This window comes from Biomphalaria glabrata, chromosome 11 (assembly GCF_947242115.1).
Source record: "Biomphalaria glabrata chromosome 11, xgBioGlab47.1, whole genome shotgun sequence".
NCBI classification, from domain to species: Eukaryota; Metazoa; Mollusca; class Gastropoda; family Planorbidae; genus Biomphalaria; species Biomphalaria glabrata.
The window spans coordinates 20,582,563-20,605,651 of NC_074721.1; the positions used below are offsets into that span (position 1 = coordinate 20,582,563).

Below are 23,089 nucleotides of genomic sequence, written 5' to 3' on the forward strand. Positions count from 1 at the left end.
GTTCTCTCAGATTTACCTGGAGAATGTGACTTGCTTATCTAAGTACTAGTTCTCTCAGATTTAACTGGAGAATTTGACTTGCCCATCTAAGTTCTAGTTCTCTCAGATTTACCTGGAGAATGTGACTTGCTTATCTAAGTACTAGTTCTCTCAGATTTAACTGGAGAATGTGACTTGCCCATCTAAGTTCTAGTTCTCTCAGATTTAACTGGAGAATGTGACTTGCCCAACTAAGTACTAGTTCTCTCAGATTTAACTGGAGTATGTGACTTGCCCAACTAGGTACTAGTTCTCTCAGATTTAACTGGAGAATGTGACTTGCCCAACTAAGTAGTAGTTCTCTCAGATTTAACTGGAGAATGTGACTTGCTTATCTAAATACTAGTTCTCTCAGATTTAACTGGAGAATGTGACTTGCCCAACTAAGTACTAGTTCTCTCAGATTTAACTGGAGAATGTGACTTGCTTATCTAAATACTAGTTCTCTCAGATTTAACTGGAGAATGTGACTTGCCAAACTAAGTACTAGTTCTCTCAGATTTAACTGGAGAATGTGACTTTCCCATCTAAGTTCTAGTTCTCTCAGATTTAACTGGAGAATGTGACTTGCTTATCTAAGTACTAGTTTCTTCAGATTTAACTGGAGAATGTGACTTGCTTATCTAAGTACTAGTTCTCTCAGATTTAACTGGAGAATGTGACTTGCCCATCTAAGTTCTAGTTCTCTCAGATTTAACTGGATAATTTGACTTGCCCATCTAAGTTCTAGTTCTCTCAGATTTAACTGGAGAATGTGACTTGCCCAACTAAGTACTAGTTCTCTCAGATTTAACTGGAGAATGTGATTTGACCATCTAAGTTCTAGTTCTCAGATTTACCTGGAGAATGTGACTTGACCATCTAAGTACTAGTTCTCAGATTTACCTGGAGAATGTGACTTGACCATCTAAGTACTAGTTCTCAGATTTAACTGGAGAATGTGACTTGCCCATCTAAGTTCTAGTTCTCAGATTTAACTGGAGAATGTGACTTGCCCATCTAAGTACTAGTTCTCAGATTTACCTGGAGAATGTGACTTGACCATCTAAGTACCAGTTTTCAGATTTAACTGGAGAATGTGACTTGCCCATCTAAGTTCTAGTTCTCTCAGATTTACCTGGAGAATGTGACTTGCCCATCTAAGTTCTAGTTCTCTCAGATTTACCTGGAGAATGTGACTTGACCATCTAAGTACTAGTTTTCAGATTTAACTGGAGAATGTGACTTGCCAATCTAAGTTCTAGTTCTCTCAGATTTACCTGGAGAATGTGACTTGCCCAACTAAGTTCTAGTTCTCTCAGATTTAACTGGAGAATGTGACTTGCCCATCTAAGTTCTAATTCTCTCAGATTTAACTGGAGAATGTGACTTGCCCATCTAAGTTCTAGTTCTCTCAGATTTAACTGGATAATTTGACTTGCCCATCTAAGTTCTGGTTCTCTCAGATTTAACTGGAGAATGTGACTTGCCCAACTAAGTACTAGTTCTCTCAGATTTAACTGGAGAATGTGATTTGACCATCTAAGTTCTAGTTCTCAGATTTACCTGGAGAATGTGACTTGCCCAACTAAGTTCTAGTTCTCTCAGATTTAACTGGAGAATGTGACTTGCCCATCTAAGTTCTAATTCTCTCAGATTTAACTGGAGAATGTGACTTGCCCATCTAAGTTCTAGTTCTCTCAGATTTAACTGGATAATTTGACTTGCCCATCTAAGTTCTGGTTCTCTCAGATTTAACTGGAGAATGTGACTTGCCCATCTAAGTTCTGGTTCTCTCAGATTTAACTGGAGAATGTGACTAGCTTATCTAAGTACTAGTTCTCTCAGATTTAACTGGAGAATGTGACTTGCCCATCTAAGGTCTAGTTCTCTCAGATTTAACTGGAGAATGTGACTTGCCCATCTAAGTTCTAGTTCTCTCAGATTTAACTGGAGAATGTGACTTGACCATCTAAGTTCTAGTTCTCTCAGATTTAACTGGAGTGTGTGACTTGCCCATCTAAGTTCTAGTTCTCTCAGATTTAACTGGAGAATGTGACTTGCCCATCTAAGTACTAGTTCTCTCAGATTTACCTGGAGAATGTGACTTGCTTATCTAAGTACTAGTTCTCTCAGATTTACCTGGAGAATGTGACTTGCCCATCTAAGTTCTAGTTCTCTCAGATTTAACTGGAGAATGTGACTTGCCCATCTAAGTTCTAGTTCTCTAAGATTTACCTGGAGAATGTGACTTGCTTATCTAAGTACTAGTTCTCTCAGATTTACCTGGAGAATGTGACTTGCTTATCTAAGTACTAGTTCTCTCAGATTTAACTGGAGTGTGTGACTTGCCCAACTAAGTTCTAGTTCTCTCAGATTTAACTGGAGAATGTGACTTGCCCAACTAAGTTCTAGTTCTCTCAGATTTACCTGGAGAATGTGACTTGCCCATCTAAGTTCTAGTTCTCTCAGATTTACCTGGAGAATGTGACTTGACCATCTAAGTACTAGTTTTCAGATTTAACTGGAGAATGTGACTTGCCAATCTAAGTTCTAGTTCTCTCAGATTTACCTGGAGAATGTGACTTGCCCAACTAAGTTCTAGTTCTCTCAGATTTAACTGGAGAATGTGACTTGCCCATCTAAGTTCTAATTCTCTCAGATTTAACTGGAGAATGTGACTTGCCCATCTAAGTTCTAGTTCTCTCAGATTTAACTAGATAATTTGACTTGCCCATCTAAGTTCTGGTTATCTCAGATTTAACTGGAGAATGTGACTTGCCCAACTAAGTACTAGTTCTCTCAGATTTAATTGGAGAATGTGATTTGACCATCTAAGTTCTAGTTCTCAGATTTACCTGGAGAATGTGACTTTCCCATCTAAGTTCTAGTTCTCTCAGATTTAACTGGAGAATGTGACTTGCCCATCTAAGTTCTGGTTCTCTCAGATTTAACTGGAGAATGTGACTAGCTTATCTAAGTACTAGTTCTCTCAGATTTAACTGGAGAATGTGACTTGCCCATCTAAGGTCTAGTTCTCTCAGATTTAACTGGAGAATGTGACTTGCCCATCTAAGTTCTAGTTCTCTCAGATTTAACTGGAGAATGTGACTTGACCATCTAAGTTCTAGTTCTCTCAGATTTAACTGGAGTGTGTGACTTGCCCATCTAAGTTCTAGTTCTCTCAGATTTAACTGGAGAATGTGACTTGCCCATCTAAGTACTAGTTCTCTCAGATTTACCTGGAGAATGTGACTTGCTTATCTAAGTACTAGTTCTCTCAGATTTACCTGGAGAATGTGACTTGCCCATCTAAGTTCTAGTTCTCTCAGATTTAACTGGAGAATGTGACTTGCCCATCTAAGTTCTAGTTCTCTAAGATTTACCTGGAGAATGTGACTTGCTTATCTAAGTACTAGTTCTCTCAGATTTACCTGGAGAATGTGACTTGCTTATCTAAGTACTAGTTCTCTCAGATTTAACTGGAGTGTGTGACTTGCCCAACTAAGTTCTAGTTCTCTCAGATTTAACTGGAGAATGTGACTTGCCCAACTAAGTTCTAGTTCTCTCAGATTTAACTGGAGAATGTGACTTGCCCATCTAAGTACTAGTTCTCTCAGATTTAACTGGAGAATGTGACTTGCCCAACTAAGTACTAGTTCTCTCAGATTTAACTGGAGAATGTGACTTGCCCAACTAAGTAGTAGTTCTCTCAGATTTAACTGGAGAATGTGACTTGCCAAACTAAGTACTAGTTCTCTCAGATTTAACTGGAGAATGTGACTTGCCCAACTAAGTTCTAGTTCTCTCAGATTTAACTGGAGAGTGTGACTTGCCCATCTAAGTTCTGGTTCTCTCAGATTTAACTGGAGAATGTGACTTGCCCATCTAAGTTCTAGTTCTCTCAGATTTAACTGAAGAATGTGACTTGCCCATCTAAGTTCTAGTTCTCTCAGATTTACCTGGAGAATGTGACTTGCTTATCTAAGTACTAGTTCTCTCAGATTTAACTGGAGAATTTGACTTGCCCATCTAAGTTCTAGTTCTCTCAGATTTACCTGGAGAATGTGACTTGCTTATCTAAGTACTAGTTCTCTCAGATTTAACTGGAGAATGTGACTTGCCCATCTAAGTTCTGGTTCTCTCAGATTTAACTGGAGAATGTGACTTGCCCAACTAAGTACTAGTTCTCTCAGATTTAACTGGAGTATGTGACTTGCCCAACTAGGTACTAGTTCTCTCAGATTTAACTGGAGAATGTGACTTGCCCAACTAAGTAGTAGTTCTCTCAGATTTAACTGGAGAATGTGACTTGCTTATCTAAATACTAGTTCTCTCAGATTTAACTGGAGAATGTGACTTGCCCAACTAAGTACTAGTTCTCTCAGATTTAACTGGAGAATGTGACTTGCTTATCTAAATACTAGTTCTCTCAGATTTAACTGGAGAATGTGACTTGCCAAACTAAGTACTAGTTCTCTCAGATTTAACTGGAGAATGTGACTTTCCCATCTAAGTTCTAGTTCTCTCAGATTTAACTGGAGTGTGTGACTTGCCCATCTAAGTTCTAGTTCTCTCAGATTTAACTGGAGAATGTGACTTGCCCATCTAAGTACTAGTTCTCTCAGATTTACCTGGAGAATGTGACTTGCTTATCTAAGTACTAGTTCTCTCAGATTTACCTGGAGAATGTGACTTGCCCATCTAAGTTCTAGTTCTCTCAGATTTAACTGGAGAATGTGACTTGCCCATCTAAGTTCTAGTTCTCTAAGATTTACCTGGAGAATGTGACTTGCTTATCTAAGTACTAGTTCTCTCAGATTTACCTGGAGAATGTGACTTGCTTATCTAAGTACTAGTTCTCTCAGATTTAACTGGAGTGTGTGATTTGCCCAACTAAGTTCTAGTTCTCTCAGATTTAACTGGAGAATGTGACTTGCCCAACTAAGTTCTAGTTCTCTCAGATTTAACTGGAGAATGTGACTTGCCCATCTAAGTACTAGTTCTCTCAGATTTAACTGGAGAATGTGACTTGCCCAACTAAGTACTAGTTCTCTCAGATTTAACTGGAGAATGTGACTTGCCCATCTAAGTTCTAGTTCTCTCAGATTTAACTGAAGAATGTGACTTGCCCATCTAAGTTCTAGTTCTCTCAGATTTACCTGGAGAATGTGACTTGCTTATCTAAGTACTAGTTCTCTCAGATTTAACTGGAGAATTTGACTTGCCCATCTAAGTTCTAGTTCTCTCAGATTTACCTGGAGAATGTGACTTGCTTATCTAAGTACTAGTTCTCTCAGATTTAACTGGAGAATGTGACTTGCCCATCTAAGTTCTGGTTCTCTCAGATTTAACTGGAGAATGTGACTTGCCCAACTAAGTACTAGTTCTCTCAGATTTAACTGGAGTATGTGACTTGCCCAACTAGGTACTAGTTCTCTCAGATTTAACTGGAGAATGTGACTTGCCCAACTAAGTAGTAGTTCTCTCAGATTTAACTGGAGAATGTGACTTGCTTATCTAAATACTAGTTCTCTCAGATTTAACTGGAGAATGTGACTTGCCCAACTAAGTACTAGTTCTCTCAGATTTAACTGGAGAATGTGACTTGCTTATCTAAATACTAGTTCTCTCAGATTTAACTGGAGAATGTGACTTGCCAAACTAAGTACTAGTTCTCTCAGATTTAACTGGAGAATGTGACTTTCCCATCTAAGTTCTAGTTCTCTCAGATTTAACTGGAGAATGTGACTTGCTTATCTAAGTACTAGTTCTCTCAGATTTAACTGGAGAATGTGACTTGCTTATCTAAGTACTAGTTCTCTCAGATTTAACTGGAGAATGTGACTTGCCCATCTAAGTTCTAGTTCTCTCAGATTTAACTGGATAATTTGACTTGCCCATCTAAGTTCTAGTTCTCTCAGATTTACCTGGAGAATGTGACTTGCTTATCTAAGTACTAGTTCTCTCAGATTTAACTGGAGAATGTGACTTGCCCATCTAAGTTCTGGTTCTCTCAGATTTAACTGGAGAATGTGACTTGCCCAACTAAGTACTAGTTCTCTCAGATTTAACTGGAGTATGTGACTTGCCCAACTAGGTACTAGTTCTCTCAGATTTAACTGGAGAATGTGACTTGCCCAACTAAGTAGTAGTTCTCTCAGATTTAACTGGAGAATGTGACTTGCTTATCTAAATACTAGTTCTCTCAGATTTAACTGGAGAATGTGACTTGCCCAACTAAGTACTAGTTCTCTCAGATTTAACTGGAGAATGTGACTTGCTTATCTAAATACTAGTTCTCTCAGATTTAACTGGAGAATGTGACTTGCCAAACTAAGTACTAGTTCTCTCAGATTTAACTGGAGAATGTGACTTTCCCATCTAAGTTCTAGTTCTCTCAGATTTAACTGGAGTGTGTGACTTGCCCATCTAAGTTCTAGTTCTCTCAGATTTAACTGGAGAATGTGACTTGCCCATCTAAGTACTAGTTCTCTCAGATTTACCTGGAGAATGTGACTTGCTTATCTAAGTACTAGTTCTCTCAGATTTACCTGGAGAATGTGACTTGCCCATCTAAGTTCTAGTTCTCTCAGATTTAACTGGAGAATGTGACTTGCCCATCTAAGTTCTAGTTCTCTAAGATTTACCTGGAGAATGTGACTTGCTTATCTAAGTACTAGTTCTCTCAGATTTACCTGGAGAATGTGACTTGCTTATCTAAGTACTAGTTCTCTCAGATTTAACTGGAGTGTGTGATTTGCCCAACTAAGTTCTAGTTCTCTCAGATTTAACTGGAGAATGTGACTTGCCCAACTAAGTTCTAGTTCTCTCAGATTTAACTGGAGAATGTGACTTGCCCATCTAAGTACTAGTTCTCTCAGATTTAACTGGAGAATGTGACTTGCCCAACTAAGTACTAGTTCTCTCAGATTTAACTGGAGAATGTGACTTGCCCATCTAAGTTCTAGTTCTCTCAGATTTAACTGAAGAATGTGACTTGCCCATCTAAGTTCTAGTTCTCTCAGATTTACCTGGAGAATGTGACTTGCTTATCTAAGTACTAGTTCTCTCAGATTTAACTGGAGAATTTGACTTGCCCATCTAAGTTCTAGTTCTCTCAGATTTACCTGGAGAATGTGACTTGCTTATCTAAGTACTAGTTCTCTCAGATTTAACTGGAGAATGTGACTTGCCCATCTAAGTTCTGGTTCTCTCAGATTTAACTGGAGAATGTGACTTGCCCAACTAAGTACTAGTTCTCTCAGATTTAACTGGAGTATGTGACTTGCCCAACTAGGTACTAGTTCTCTCAGATTTAACTGGAGAATGTGACTTGCCCAACTAAGTAGTAGTTCTCTCAGATTTAACTGGAGAATGTGACTTGCTTATCTAAATACTAGTTCTCTCAGATTTAACTGGAGAATGTGACTTGCCCAACTAAGTACTAGTTCTCTCAGATTTAACTGGAGAATGTGACTTGCTTATCTAAATACTAGTTCTCTCAGATTTAACTGGAGAATGTGACTTGCCAAACTAAGTACTAGTTCTCTCAGATTTAACTGGAGAATGTGACTTTCCCATCTAAGTTCTAGTTCTCTCAGATTTAACTGGAGAATGTGACTTGCTTATCTAAGTACTAGTTCTCTCAGATTTAACTGGAGAATGTGACTTGCTTATCTAAGTACTAGTTCTCTCAGATTTAACTGGAGAATGTGACTTGCCCATCTAAGTTCTAGTTCTCTCAGATTTAACTGGATAATTTGACTTGCCCATCTAAGTTCTAGTTCTCTCAGATTTAACTGGAGAATGTGACTTGCCCAACTAAGTACTAGTTCTCTCAGATTTAACTGGAGAATGTGATTTGACCATCTAAGTTCTAGTTCTCAGATTTACCTGGAGAATGTGACTTGACCATCTAAGTACTAGTTCTCAGATTTACCTGGAGAATGTGACTTGACCATCTAAGTACTAGTTCTCAGATTTAACTGGAGAATGTGACTTGCCCATCTAAGTTCTAGTTCTCAGATTTAACTGGAGAATGTGACTTGCCCATCTAAGTACTAGTTCTCAGATTTACCTGGAGAATGTGACTTGACCATCTAAGTACCAGTTTTCAGATTTAACTGGAGAATGTGACTTGCCCATCTAAGTTCTAGTTCTCTCAGATTTACCTGGAGAATGTGACTTGCCCATCTAAGTTCTAGTTCTCTCAGATTTACCTGGAGAATGTGACTTGACCATCTAAGTACTAGTTTTCAGATTTAACTGAAGAATGTGACTTGCCAATCTAAGTTCTAGTTCTCTCAGATTTACCTGGAGAATGTGACTTGCCCAACTAAGTTCTAGTTCTCTCAGATTTAACTGGAGAATGTGACTTGCCCATCTAAGTTCTAATTCTCTCAGATTTAACTGGAGAATGTGACTTGCCCATCTAAGTTCTAGTTCTCTCAGATTTAACTGGATAATTTGACTTGCCCATCTAAGTTCTGGTTCTCTCAGATTTAACTGGAGAATGTGACTTGCCCAACTAAGTACTAGTTCTCTCAGATTTAACTGGAGAATGTGATTTGACCATCTAAGTTCTAGTTCTCAGATTTACCTGGAGAATGTGACTTTCCCATCTAAGTTCTAGTTCTCTCAGATTTAACTGGAGAATGTGACTTGCCCATCTAAGTTCTGGTTCTCTCAGATTTAACTGGAGAATGTGACTAGCTTATCTAAGTACTAGTTCTCTCAGATTTAACTGGAGAATGTGACTTGCCCATCTAAGGTCTAGTTCTCTCAGATTTAACTGGAGAATGTGACTTGCCCATCTAAGTTCTAGTTCTCTCAGATTTAACTGGAGAATGTGACTTGACCATCTAAGTTCTAGTTCTCTCAGATTTAACTGGAGTGTGTGACTTGCCCATCTAAGTTCTAGTTCTCTCAGATTTAACTGGAGAATGTGACTTGCCCATCTAAGTACTAGTTCTCTCAGATTTACCTGGAGAATGTGACTTGCTTATCTAAGTACTAGTTCTCTCAGATTTACCTGGAGAATGTGACTTGCCCATCTAAGTTCTAGTTCTCTCAGATTTAACTGGAGAATGTGACTTGCCCATCTAAGTTCTAGTTCTCTAAGATTTACCTGGAGAATGTGACTTGCTTATCTAAGTACTAGTTCTCTCAGATTTACCTGGAGAATGTGACTTGCTTATCTAAGTACTAGTTCTCTCAGATTTAACTGGAGTGTGTGACTTGCCCAACTAAGTTCTAGTTCTCTCAGATTTAACTGGAGAATGTGACTTGCCCAACTAAGTTCTAGTTCTCTCAGATTTAACTGGAGAATGTGACTTGCCCATCTAAGTACTAGTTCTCTCAGATTTAACTGGAGAATGTGACTTGCCCAACTAAGTACTAGTTCTCTCAGATTTAACTGGAGAATGTGACTTGCCCAACTAAGTAGTAGTTCTCTCAGATTTAACTGGAGAATGTGACTTGCCAAACTAAGTACTAGTTCTCTCAGATTTAACTGGAGAATGTGACTTGCCCAACTAAGTTCTAGTTCTCTCAGATTTAACTGGAGAATGTGACTTGCCCATCTAAGTTCTGGTTCTCTCAGATTTAACTGGAGAATGTGACTTGCCCATCTAAGTTCTAGTTCTCTCAGATTTAACTGAAGAATGTGACTTGCCCATCTAAGTTCTAGTTCTCTCAGATTTACCTGGAGAATGTGACTTGCTTATCTAAGTACTAGTTCTCTCAGATTTAACTGGAGAATTTGACTTGCCCATCTAAGTTCTAGTTCTCTCAGATTTACCTGGAGAATGTGACTTGCTTATCTAAGTACTAGTTCTCTCAGATTTAACTGGAGAATGTGACTTGCCCATCTAAGTTCTGGTTCTCTCAGATTTAACTGGAGAATGTGACTTGCCCAACTAAGTACTAGTTCTCTCAGATTTAACTGGAGTATGTGACTTGCCCAACTAGGTACTAGTTCTCTCAGATTTAACTAGAGAATGTGACTTGCCCAACTAAGTAGTAGTTCTCTCAGATTTAACTGGAGAATGTGACTTGCTTATCTAAATACTAGTTCTCTCAGATTTAACTGGAGAATGTGACTTGCCCAACTAAGTACTAGTTCTCTCAGATTTAACTGGAGAATGTGACTTGCTTATCTAAATACTAGTTCTCTCAGATTTAACTGGAGAATGTGACTTGCCAAACTAAGTACTAGTTCTCTCAGATTTAACTGGAGAATGTGACTTTCCCATCTAAGTTCTAGTTCTCTCAGATTTAACTGGAGTGTGTGACTTGCCCATCTAAGTTCTAGTTCTCTCAGATTTAACTGGAGAATGTGACTTGCCCATCTAAGTACTAGTTCTCTCAGATTTACCTGGAGAATGTGACTTGCTTATCTAAGTACTAGTTCTCTCAGATTTACCTGGAGAATGTGACTTGCCCATCTAAGTTCTAGTTCTCTCAGATTTAACTGGAGAATGTGACTTGCCCATCTAAGTTCTAGTTCTCTAAGATTTACCTGGAGAATGTGACTTGCTTATCTAAGTACTAGTTCTCTCAGATTTACCTGGAGAATGTGACTTGCTTATCTAAGTACTAGTTCTCTCAGATTTAACTGGAGTGTGTGACTTGCCCAACTAAGTTCTAGTTCTCTCAGATTTAACTGGAGAATGTGACTTGCCCAACTAAGTTCTAGTTCTCTCAGATTTAACTGGAGAATGTGACTTGCCCATCTAAGTACTAGTTCTCTCAGATTTAACTGGAGAATGTGACTTGCCCAACTAAGTACTAGTTCTCTCAGATTTAACTGGAGAATGTGACTTGCCCAACTAAGTAGTAGTTCTCTCAGATTTAACTGGAGAATGTGACTTGCCAAACTAAGTACTAGTTCTCTCAGATTTAACTGGAGAATGTGACTTGCCCAACTAAGTTCTAGTTCTCTCAGATTTAACTGGAGAATGTGACTTGCCCATCTAAGTTCTGGTTCTCTCAGATTTAACTGGAGAATGTGACTTGCCCATCTAAGTTCTAGTTCTCTCAGATTTAACTGAAGAATGTGACTTGCCCATCTAAGTTCTAGTTCTCTCAGATTTACCTGGAGAATGTGACTTGCTTATCTAAGTACTAGTTCTCTCAGATTTAACTGGAGAATTTGACTTGCCCATCTAAGTTCTAGTTCTCTCAGATTTACCTGGAGAATGTGACTTGCTTATCTAAGTACTAGTTCTCTCAGATTTAACTGGAGAATGTGACTTGCCCATCTAAGTTCTGGTTCTCTCAGATTTAACTGGAGAATGTGACTTGCCCAACTAAGTACTAGTTCTCTCAGATTTAACTGGAGTATGTGACTTGCCCAACTAGGTACTAGTTCTCTCAGATTTAACTGGAGAATGTGACTTGCCCAACTAAGTAGTAGTTCTCTCAGATTTAACTGGAGAATGTGACTTGCTTATCTAAATACTAGTTCTCTCAGATTTAACTGGAGAATGTGACTTGCCCAACTAAGTACTAGTTCTCTCAGATTTAACTGGAGAATGTGACTTGCTTATCTAAATACTAGTTCTCTCAGATTTAACTGGAGAATGTGACTTGCCAAACTAAGTACTAGTTCTCTCAGATTTAACTGGAGAATGTGACTTTCCCATCTAAGTTCTAGTTCTCTCAGATTTAACTGGAGAATGTGACTTGCTTATCTAAGTACTAGTTCTCTCAGATTTAACTGGAGAATGTGACTTGCTTATCTAAGTACTAGTTCTCTCAGATTTAACTGGAGAATGTGACTTGCCCATCTAAGTTCTAGTTCTCTCAGATTTAACTGGAGAATGTGACTTGCCCATCTAAGTTCTAGTTCTCTCAGATTTAACTGGATAATTTGACTTGCCCATCTAAGTTCTAGTTCTCTCAGATTTAACTGGAGAATGTGACTTGACCATCTAAGTTCTAGTTCTCAGATTTACCTGGAGAATGTGATTTGACCATCTAAGTTCTAGTTCTCAGATTTACCTGGAGAATGTGACTTGACCATCTAAGTACTAGTTCTCAGATTTACCTGGAGAATGTGACTTGACCATCTAAGTACCAGTTTTCAGATTTAACTGGAGAATGTGACTTGCCCATCTAAGTTCTAGTTCTCTCAGATTTACCTGGAGAATGTGACTTGCCCATCTAAGTTCTAGTTCTCTCAGATTTACCTGGAGAATGTGACTTGACCATCTAAGTACTAGTTTTCAGATTTAACTGGAGAATGTGACTTGCCAATCTAAGTTCTAGTTCTCTCAGATTTACCTGGAGAATGTGACTTGCCCAACTAAGTTCTAGTTCTCTCAGATTTAACTGGAGAATGTGACTTGCCCATCTAAGTTCTAATTCTCTCAGATTTAACTGGAGAATGTGACTTGCCCATCTAAGTTCTAGTTCTCTCAGATTTAACTGGATAATTTGACTTGCCCATCTAAGTTCTGGTTCTCTCAGATTTAACTGGAGAATGTGACTTGCCCAACTAAGTACTAGTTCTCTTAGATTTAACTGGAGAATGTGATTTGACCATCTAAGTTCTAGTTCTCAGATTTACCTGGAGAATGTGACTTTCCCATCTAAGTTCTAGTTCTCTCAGATTTAACTGGAGAATGTGACTTGCCCATCTAAGTTCTGGTTCTCTCAGATTTAACTGGAGAATGTGACTAGCTTATCTAAGTACTAGTTCTCTCAGATTTAACTGGAGAATGTGACTTGCCCATCTAAGGTCTAGTTCTCTCAGATTTAACTGGAGAATGTGACTTGCCCATCTAAGTTCTAGTTCTCTCAGATTTAACTGGATAATTTGACTTGCCCATCTAAGTTCTAGTTCTCTCAGATTGAACTGGAGAATGTGACTTGCCCAACTAAGTACTAGTTCTCTCAGATTTAACTGGAGAATGTGATTTGACCATCTAAGTTCTAGTTCTCAGATTTACCTGGAGAATGTGACTTGACCATCTAAGTACTAGTTCTCAGATTTACCTGGAGAATGTGACTTGACCATCTAAGTACCAGTTTTCAGATTTAACTGGAGAATGTGACTTGCCCATCTAAGTACTAGTTCTCTCAGATTTAACTGGAGAATGTGACTTGCCCATCTAAGTTCTAGTTCTCTCAGATTTACCTGGAGAATGTGACTTGACCATCTAAGTACTAGTTTTCAGATTTAACTGGAGAATGTGACTTGCCAATCTAAGTTCTAGTTCTCTCAGATTTACCTGGAGAATGTGACTTGACCATCTAAGTACTAGTTCTCAGATTTAACTGGAGAATGTGACTTGACCATCTAAGTTCTAGTTCTCTCTTAGATTTAACTGGAGAATGTGACTTGCCCAACTAAGTTCTAGTTCTCTCAGATTTAACTGGAGAATGTGACTTGCCCATCTAAGTTCTAATTCTCTCAGATTTAACTGGAGAATGTGACTTGCCCAAATAAGTTCTAGTTCTCTCAGATTTAACTGGAGCGTGTGCTTTCTCTTCATTGTTTTTGAAGTTGTGTGTTAGTTCTCTGCTTCATCTGTTCTATAATTCCTTACTCAAAAAAGTGTGTTTTACAGTGAATGACGATTAGCTTTATTATAGAAATTTAGATAAAGGCTTTTCATATGAAACCTCAGTTGAAATGTACACTTATGACACTTATATTTATATCATTTCACTGTGTCTGTCTGATACAAAATGTGTACATGTTTTTTCTCCTGCTGGAGGAGCGGTGGCTGAGTGGTAAGGAGCTTGGCTTCCGAACCGAGGTTGATTTAGCGTTGAAGCGGTTTGTGCGAGGCTCGGTCTTCGTTTTAATATGTCCATTTAGGCCTACTTTGAATCCATTATGTATTAATTTTCAATCGATTTAGCTAGACAAACAATGATAAATCTGTACAATTGGAAATATTTTAATTAATTGTTTTTTTGTGTAATGCTACTTGCTCAGTGCCAGGCACTTCTGTGGACCAGATGGGGGAGGGGGGGGGGTATCTGGGAGAAAGTTCAAAGGCTCTATTTTAAAATAAAAGTATTGCTAGAGCCTGAATTCGAACTCGAGGTCTCGTGCCTCTATTTTGTAGTAGTCTTGTATGTTAACTATTGCGCTATTCGGGGACTTATAAATATAGATTTGATGGTCTAAAAAAGGTCTATTTAACATTTGTAGCGAACAATGTAATTTTCCTCACAAAGGCTTATCTTCACTTACCTTAGTGCATTTTGTATCATAAAACACAATGAATTAATTCATCTCTGATCTTTGATTCTTACATCTGTTCTCTTTCCTATACATTAAACAGACTACAAGCTGTAAGCAATGATGAAATCAAACAACAAAATGTACTGGTTAGCCTATGTCTAATCAAACAACAAAATGTACTGGTTAGCCTATGTCTAATCAAACAACAAAATGTACTGGTTAGCCTATGTCTAATCAAACAACAAAATGTACTAGTTAGCCTATGTCTAATCAAACAACAAAATGTACTGGTTAGCCTATGTCTAATCAAACAACAAAATGTACTGGTTAGCCTATGTCTAATCAAACAACAAAATGTACTGGTTAGCCTATGTCTAATCAAACAACAAAATGTACTGGTTAGCCTATGTCTAATCAAACAACAAAATGTACTGGTTAGCCTATGTCTAATCAAACAACAAAATGTACTGGTTAGCCTATGTCTAATCAAACAACAAAATGTACTGGTTAGCCTATGTCTAATCAAACAACAAAATGTACTAGTTAGCCTATGTCTAATCAAACAACAAAATGTACTGGTTAGCCTATGTCTAATCAAACAACAAAATGTACTGGTTAGCCTATGTCTAATCAAACAACAAAATGTACTAGTTAGCCTATGTCTAATCAAACAACAAAATGTACTGGTTAGCCTATGTCTAATCAAACAACAAAATGTACTGGTTAGCCTATGTCTAATCAAACAACAAAATGTACTAGTTAGCCTATGTCTAATCAAACAACAAAATGTACTGGTTAGCCTATGTCTAATCAAACAACAAAATGTACTGGTTAGCCTATGTCTAATCAAACAACAAAATGTACTGGTTAGCCTATGTCTAATCAAACAACAAAATGTACTAGTTAGCCTATGTCTAATCAAACAACAAAATGTACTGGTTAGCCTATGTCTAATCAAACAACAAAATGTACTGGTTAGCCTATGTCTAATCAAACAACAAAATGTACTGGTTAGCCTATGTCTAATCAAACAACAAAATGTACTGGTTAGCCTATGTCTAATCAAACAACAAAATGTACTGGTTAGCCTATGTCTAATCAAACAACAAAATGTACTGGTTAGCCTATGTCTAATCAAACAACAAAATGTACTGGTTAGCCTATGTCTAATCAAACAACAAAATGTACTAGTTAGCCTATGTCTAATCAAACAACAAAATGTACTAGTTAGCCTATGTCTAATCAAACAACAAAATGTACTGGTTAGCCTATGTCTAGGTCACACATGTCTCCTTCCATTTCGCCTTTTAAGTGGCGCTCAAAAGGAGTTAGTCACGAGCAAAATAGAGAAAACAAATTTAATCAAAGCTTATCATCTCACAAGAATGTAGAAGTTGTTTCTCTTTTTTTATATTAAAAAATAAATTGCCAATAATTACTGGATTAATGGGTGAATGTTTTCATTGATTCGTGGTTAGGGTTAGGTAGAATAAATAATTGTTTAAAGCTCAACTTGATCCGAGAATGGGTGTGGAAGAAATAACATGTACAATCATCCAATGGGACAAAACCCGACATAGTCACCCATATCTGGGAATACTGAAGGATTTATTTCCCATGTTGATATCAAACAATATAATTAATAACCAGTAATTAATTTACTAATGTACTAATTGGTTATTTGATTATAGAGTCATATATTGTTTAAGCCTATAAATAATTCAGAAAAGTTTCAACTTGATCTGAGATTGTGTGTGGGAGAAATAACGTGTTCAAATTTATTACCAGACACACATACAGATTGATCTGATATAAGCTTTGTTAAAATGTCCACTTTATATGAGATATAAGATTTGTTAAAATGTCCACTTTATATGAGTCACTATGTAACTTAATGTGTTTTGGTTTTGGATTCCTTTTTTTTTATTCTTACTGTACCAAAAAAAAACTGAAAATTTTTATTTGTATTTATATTTTATGAATGTTTCTATTGACAGTCAATGCAGCTAGCAGTACATCTAGATCCAAAGGTAAGACATCTTCTTTTACTCTATACCAGGAGTTCTCAAACATTTTCAGTTCTGGGACCCCTTTACAAGCCTTTTGCGAACCTCCGACGCAATCTGATTTATCTGTCCCAAATTATAAAAGCATAACGTCTGGCATGAAGTGTAAACTTCCCCTAATGATGACCAATATATATACCTGATCTTATCCCAACACACTGTAAAGCATTAGACCTTTTATCTTTATCTTTTATTTCACCTGCATATAAGTCTTTATATATAGCATTTGTTGCCAGCCTTTTTAACTATGTGCATGTACGTATATTTGTGCAAGTGTGGGTTCACAAACTAAAACCCCCTAGACACGCTAAAACGACCACCTTTTAACCCCACTTGTCACAAGTCACTAAACTTTTAATGTCTCATTTCAAAATGTGATCACGTATATCTTCTTATCTTATAAATTAAAGACGTGACTCCAAACGAGAACATAATTACGTTCTACGCATTGCATGTGTCCATCAAGCCATGCATGTTAATCAATGACTTAAACTCTGTAAAGTCGTTGATTTCTTGGCTGATTCAGGCAACCCATTCCTTTCTCTAATTAGGGAAGAGGAAGCACTTGTACGAATTAGTTCTAGCGTTTAGTATCAAGTAGACAACGTGTAGCAATATTTGACATGATGTTTGTATTCATATTTTGTTTTCTCTCCACCTCAGAGAATGTACAAGAGCTCGCTAACAAAAGTAAGTGCTCTTGTACCCGTAGATCGAAACAAATAACCTGGTTATCATGTTTTCACATTGTCACTGTTCATTTTCACTGTTCATTTCACAGTCTGAAATGGTAAATTAAATAAGCTTGAGAGGAATCTAGTGAATCATGCTGCCCTGCCTCAACGTGGCGCCCGGGTGGAAACGGTCGTGAGAAGGGACGGCTAGGAGTGCCTAAGAGGGTGCACTGTGAGGGGATGTCAAAGAGCTCCCACAGCGATCTGTCAACATCCAGGCGCCATCCCTCAGGGGGCCCTGACATAAATGGCCTATCCCGCACGGCTTGCCTGGTAGATCAATGCCGGGATCCAAGTGTCTCTAGTCCGCGAGCCCGGAGTGTCCGTGACACCGGAAGTGAACGCAAAACCGAACTTTAAGTTTAACCCCCAAGTCTCACCTCCTGTCAGACAGAATGGAGTATGCGAGGTGTACATCGGTGGAAGAGAGCTCTTGTTCGCTTTTGAAGATATTATTGATGAACTAAAAAAAAGAGTTATGTTACATTCAAACTTTTTACAATTAAAGCAAATTTAGAATGTAGTTAAATAATTGACTGTATATAAATGTGTCTGCGTTAATAAGTTTCTATTAATAATACTATTGCAAATATTCTACAAAATACAAGTGTGTTCAAACTACATGAGAAGAGTTAGGATTCCAAAACCAATGCAGCCTATTGGTTCAGTGTTCAAATTGGAAGCCTAGTTTTTTTAGCATAAACTAATTTTATAATGATATTTCTGTCTACAGAAAGTGACAGCTCGAGATGTAAGTCTGATATAGTCTCCATTTATTTAGATCTACCTTCATGACATTATGTACATTTAAGTAGAAAAGTTCCCCTTTTCAGACCTTGTGGTCTATAGGGCAGATGATGTAAAGGTCATCTGTTTCTGTAGCCTACGGTTAACGAGGTTGTCATAGGGCCAGCACAACGATCAACCACATTTACTTTTCCCCAACTAAGGTCACGTACCCGTTAGGGCTGGGTGGATTCAGAGGCGTCCAAAGATCCCGAAATTAAAAACCCTAGTCTTCACCAGGATTTGAACCCGAGAATCCCGGTTTGGAAGCCAAGCGCTATATGGCTCAGCTCCCTGCATGACATTGTCTACATTTATGTAGTTCTAGCTGCATGACATTTTCCTGTAATGATATTATCCACATCTATTTACTTGTGATGATACGATCTACATCTATTTTTACTTGTATTGATATTGTCTGCAGTCTACAGTGATGCCCAACCTAATTGCGGGCCATTTTAATTTCCAGCACTCGTGTCGCGGGCCACATGACCGTAAATGTACAAAACAAAACAAAATTGACCTGAAACAAGTTTATTAGAAACGTATGGATCTAGTCCTTACATTAATTAATGGGATATTGAAGGTTCATCTTTTCTTTTTTAAGCGCCGTACAGTGACTTCATTTCTCTACTTAAAATGTGAGCAGCCTTGTAGTTAGCTTTACCAACGACACATCATTGTCCCTTGTTCAATATTCCCATCAATCCTTCAGGCATAATTTAATCATCTTTGATTCGCAGTCAAACTAAGAATGATTTATAATCCGTCTATATGTTGTTGTGCTTTAGAACAGCCACACTTTACAAAACAAATATGTTGGCTTATGTATCATGTTCCATTGCTCTCTCTCTCACCGACTTGTTTCAGCTTTTAATTTCTTTCCTTCTATTTCATTAACCTATGCCTGTCATTTATTCTTACTTCTACATTAGCCAAATCAGCCCCAAGCTCTAAGACTGCCAGCATGTACAGCTGATAGAGGATCTTAACCTGCCAGTTAAAACCGAAGAACTCAAGACTATATCTACGGCTTGTAATTCTGTAATCTGACACAATAAATAGTACACTAGTGTTGAAACATTGTTGTTGTTTTGTTATATATTGAATAAGATATCAACAAACTATTTAGACTACTTCTAAACGTAACTAAAAGGGATTTCATCAAGACGATTACATTTGTCAGATTTGCAAAATGTGCACACTCAGTAGTCAGTAACATGCTACTTTTAAAATATATTCAAACAGAATTGAATAAAAATGATGAACTTGTGACCTTTCATGTAAACTTTATCAAAGCAGTAAAGATAATCTATTTCTATGGAAGACAGGGTGGCCAGCATAACACCCATCCGCCTTTACTTTCCCCTACAGGTGTCAAGTACATGATAGAGTCAGGTGGACTCAGGGGCCTACAGAAAATCCCGATATTCAAAATCGTTGAGATTCGATCCCGAGGCCCCGCGTTTCGAAAGCCAAGCGCAAGGTTTGAAAGAGAAACTTTTTCATCAAAACTGTAAATCGTGCATCTAGAACTATGATTTATCAAAACTGTAAACCGTGCATCTAAAACTATGATTTATCAAATTTGTAAATCGTACATCTAAAACTACGATTTATCAAAACTGTAAATCGTACATCTAAAACTATGATTTATTAAAATCTGTAGATTGTAGGTTGTCACCACACCTTTGTATGGCTATGAGACCTGGCTTCCGTATCAAGGGCATTAAACCATAATGGGCATACGCTGGCGAGACTATATTACAACTAACTCAGTTCTGCTAGTGGCTGGTGTGGACAGTATAAAAGCACTAATTACCTTTCGAGAGATGCGCTAGCTAGGAAACCTATCCCGCATGGGAGACGACTGCAGGCCAAAGGCGAGCTTCTTTGCTGCTATAAAGAACTAATCAGGCGCAATTTTGCCCTCAGTGGCATAGAGGAAAGTAGCTGGCGTCAGATGACCTCTGTTAGAGTCAGTTAGAGAGCTCTCACTAACGAAAGGAAAACAATTATTGAAGACACGCGCAGAAGACAGAAAAAACTTAATAGACCGCCGGTGGACAACGGTTTTGTCTGCATTGAAAAATATGCATGTCGCAACTGGGATTGCTTAGTCACGTGAAACACTGCTCTCATCCTTAATCTTTGGAATCGAAGACATTGCCATTATTGTTATATTGTAGGTCTGAACTATGATTTATCAAAATCAAAGCTGAAGATTGTAGATCTGAAAGAGTTTTAAAGCAGAATTGAAGTGCGCAGTGATTCGATGCTACTTGCACATTGTCTTCATAAACTTTGGTTTAGCTTAGATGATCAATAGTGCGGAAATGCAAATGTTTAGTGCAGTACACAGTACTACAGAAATAGCAACCACAGGTAAGTTATTCGAGTTAAATCTTTTTTTATTATTATTTTAATCACTACCTTTACATCAATACAACCTACAGAAACTTTTTGATTGATTCTGAGAACAATAATTGAATCCATAAAAGTAACAAACACATTGTAAGATCAAGGCGCCTAAAAATAGAACACTAATTTTTTAAATATTAGACTATAATTGTTACTGTAATTGTAATACTACTTGACTTGGATTGATAGATTTATACTCATCTAGATATATAATATAAATGTACTATAGACTAGATTTATCTTTACAGGGCCATATGCCAGACTGCGGCCGATCAGAGTCTCAACCTTGAAGGGACTCCCCTTATTGAGGAAACTATCAATTAATCAAACAAAGCATTAGGGTTTATTAAAAGACATTTCTATAAATCAAATAAGAATAAAAAACTAAAACGTGTTTTATTTGCAACTCATTTGTTATAATTATATGAACTGAAAGGAACATAAAGCAAGCGGCATTACTTCTATTTGTAAATATTGACTCAAAATAAACATTAGGTTTGTTCTAATGGTTTTATGTTATCTTCTAAGGTGAAAGGTCAAATATGCTACAAGTATTTCAATACGAATTCTTTAAATTTCTAATAGCTAGTCTAAGTGATTCTCTACACAAAGATATTTTTAGTATATTAATAAATAAACTATTGTAACCTAATACATATGCTATTTTAATCTCATAAATATACAATTGTACTCCAGTAAAATACACTATTGCGATATGGCTCTGAAAAATTGACTATCATTTATCACACATGTTTGAAATTGACTATCATTTATCACACATGTTTGAAATTGACTATCATTTATCACACATGTTTGAAATTGACTATCATTTATCACACATGTTGGAAATTGACTATCATTTATCACACATGTTTGAAATTGACTATCATTTATCACACATGTTTGAAATCGACTATCATTTATCACACGTGTTGGAAATTGACTATCATTTACCACACATGTTTGAAATTGACTATCATTTATCACACATGTTGGAAATTGACTATTATTTATCACACATGTTTGAAATTGACTATCATTTATTAGACATGTTGGAAATTGACTATCATTTATCACACATGTTTGAAATTGACTATCATTTATCACACATGTTTGAAATTGACTATCATTTATCACACATGTTGGAAATTGACTATCATTTATCACACAAGTTTGAAATTGACTATCATTTATCACACATGTTTGAAATTGACTATCATTTATCACACATGTTGGAAATTGACTATCATTTATCACACAAGTTTGAAATTGACTATCATTTATCACACATGTTGGAAATTGACTATCATTTATCACACATGTTGGAAATTGACTATCATTTATCACACATGTTGGAAATTTACTATCATTTATAACACATGTTTGAAATTGACTATCATTTATCACACAAGTTTGAAATTGACTATCATTTATCACACATATTTAAAATTGACTATCATTTATCACACATGTTTAAAATTGACTATCATTTATCACACATGTTTAAAATTGACTATCATTTATCACACATGTTGGAAATTGACTATCATTTATCACACATGTTGGAAATTGACTATCATTTATCACACATGTTGGAAATTGACTATCATTTGTGTTCATCAACAAGAAAAACATTTTCAAAAGAAGACAAAGAAAACTATTTACAAAACCATCAACTAACCTGTAGTCACATATGCAAGTGAAACCAGGACGCTGACACAAAAACACAGAAAATATGCTAAATACTTGGGAAAGAAAAATCCTCAGAAAAATATATGGTGCCATACATGGGGAAACCAGATGGAGGATTCGCACCAACCAATAAATATTCCAGCTCTATGAAGACCCCTCCATAATGACGAAATAAACAGGAACAGATTAAGTTGGGCAGGTCACCTCGAAAGAATGCCAAAGAACAGAGGAGCAAAGATTGTTCACCGCCAAAAACCAAAAGGCAGGTGCCCCAAAGCAAATCACGAGTATGGTGGCTTGATGACGTAGAGGCAGATCTAAAACAGCTACAAGAAGTCCGGGCATGGAGAAGTAAAGCACAGAATAGATCAAAATGGAGCGATGTGCTAAACCGGCCAAGGCCATCCATGGACTTTAGCGACACTGGGATGGATGGAAAAAGCAATACCTCAATTATACAGCTTAAAATAAAATAGAATATACAAAAATAATTTGCACAAAACCCCAACTTCAACTATCAATTCTTCCAATTAAGCCAGCGGGTATTGCATAAGAAAGTAACTTTTCATTGATACCTTCATTACACGTATCTGATTTAGAACTCGTAAGATCTAGTCTTGATCTAGATCTACTTCTAGATCTAGTACCTAAACGAAATCTATATTAGATTTACGTAAAATCATAAGCAAAGCTTAGATAATATATCAATTAACTTTAAGAAATTTTACATTTAATAAACAATTCAGTTATAGGTACACTACGGCTGACTACGCCATGTTTTTTTAACTCCAATTTATAGAAAAGATTTTGTTTTCATTTTTCTACTTTGAAAAACTATAAACTGTCAAACTCGAGTTTTCCAGCGTGGCCATTTAGCTCGTAATTCTTTTTCTCAGTCGTATACGTCAACTGTTACATTTCTAGAAAAATCGTTAGAGCCGTTTTTGAGATCAGCGTCCAGGTTTTTAATATATTGCTGAAAGTAGAGCTTTAATTAAAAACAAATGTTTTACCATTAGGAAGTTAAGCAATAAAATGTGCTTGCCAATAGCACGGATATTTAAACAAAGAGATCATCATCATCTTGAGCTATAGCTTAGAGTAGGCCTACTGACATAAAATATGGCCTTATAAAGGGTCTAATATCTCAGATAGCTTAGGGTACTGAC

The 23,089-nt window shown here is 37.0% G+C and overlaps 2 protein-coding genes across 9 annotated transcripts in view; both read left to right on the forward strand.

The window, feature by feature from the left end:
- The window catches only part of LOC106073105 (uncharacterized), a 58,343-nt gene extending 39,451 nt beyond the window's left edge, over positions 1 to 18,892 (forward strand). For 3 of the 7 annotated variants that reach the window (XM_056004925.1, XM_056004928.1, XM_056004926.1), the window contains 3 exons: positions 16,219 to 16,251; positions 16,951 to 16,977; positions 17,630 to 17,743. In XM_056004925.1, the coding sequence (XP_055860900.1) occupies positions 16,219 to 16,251; positions 16,951 to 16,977; positions 17,630 to 17,709 (140 nt within the window). In that variant the 3' untranslated portion in view covers positions 17,710 to 17,743. The other 4 variants (XM_056004927.1, XM_056004930.1, XM_056004929.1 and 1 more) reach the window with 2 other exon arrangements.
- A 1,231-nt stretch (positions 18,893 to 20,123) lies between these two features.
- LOC106058378 (uncharacterized) overlaps positions 20,124 to 23,089 on the forward strand; it is a 37,910-nt gene continuing 34,944 nt past the window's right edge. For both annotated transcript variants that reach the window (XM_056004904.1, XM_056004903.1), the window contains exon 1: positions 20,124 to 20,192. The gene's annotated coding sequence lies outside the window, so the exon portion shown is untranslated. The remainder of the gene's footprint in view (positions 20,193 to 23,089) is intronic.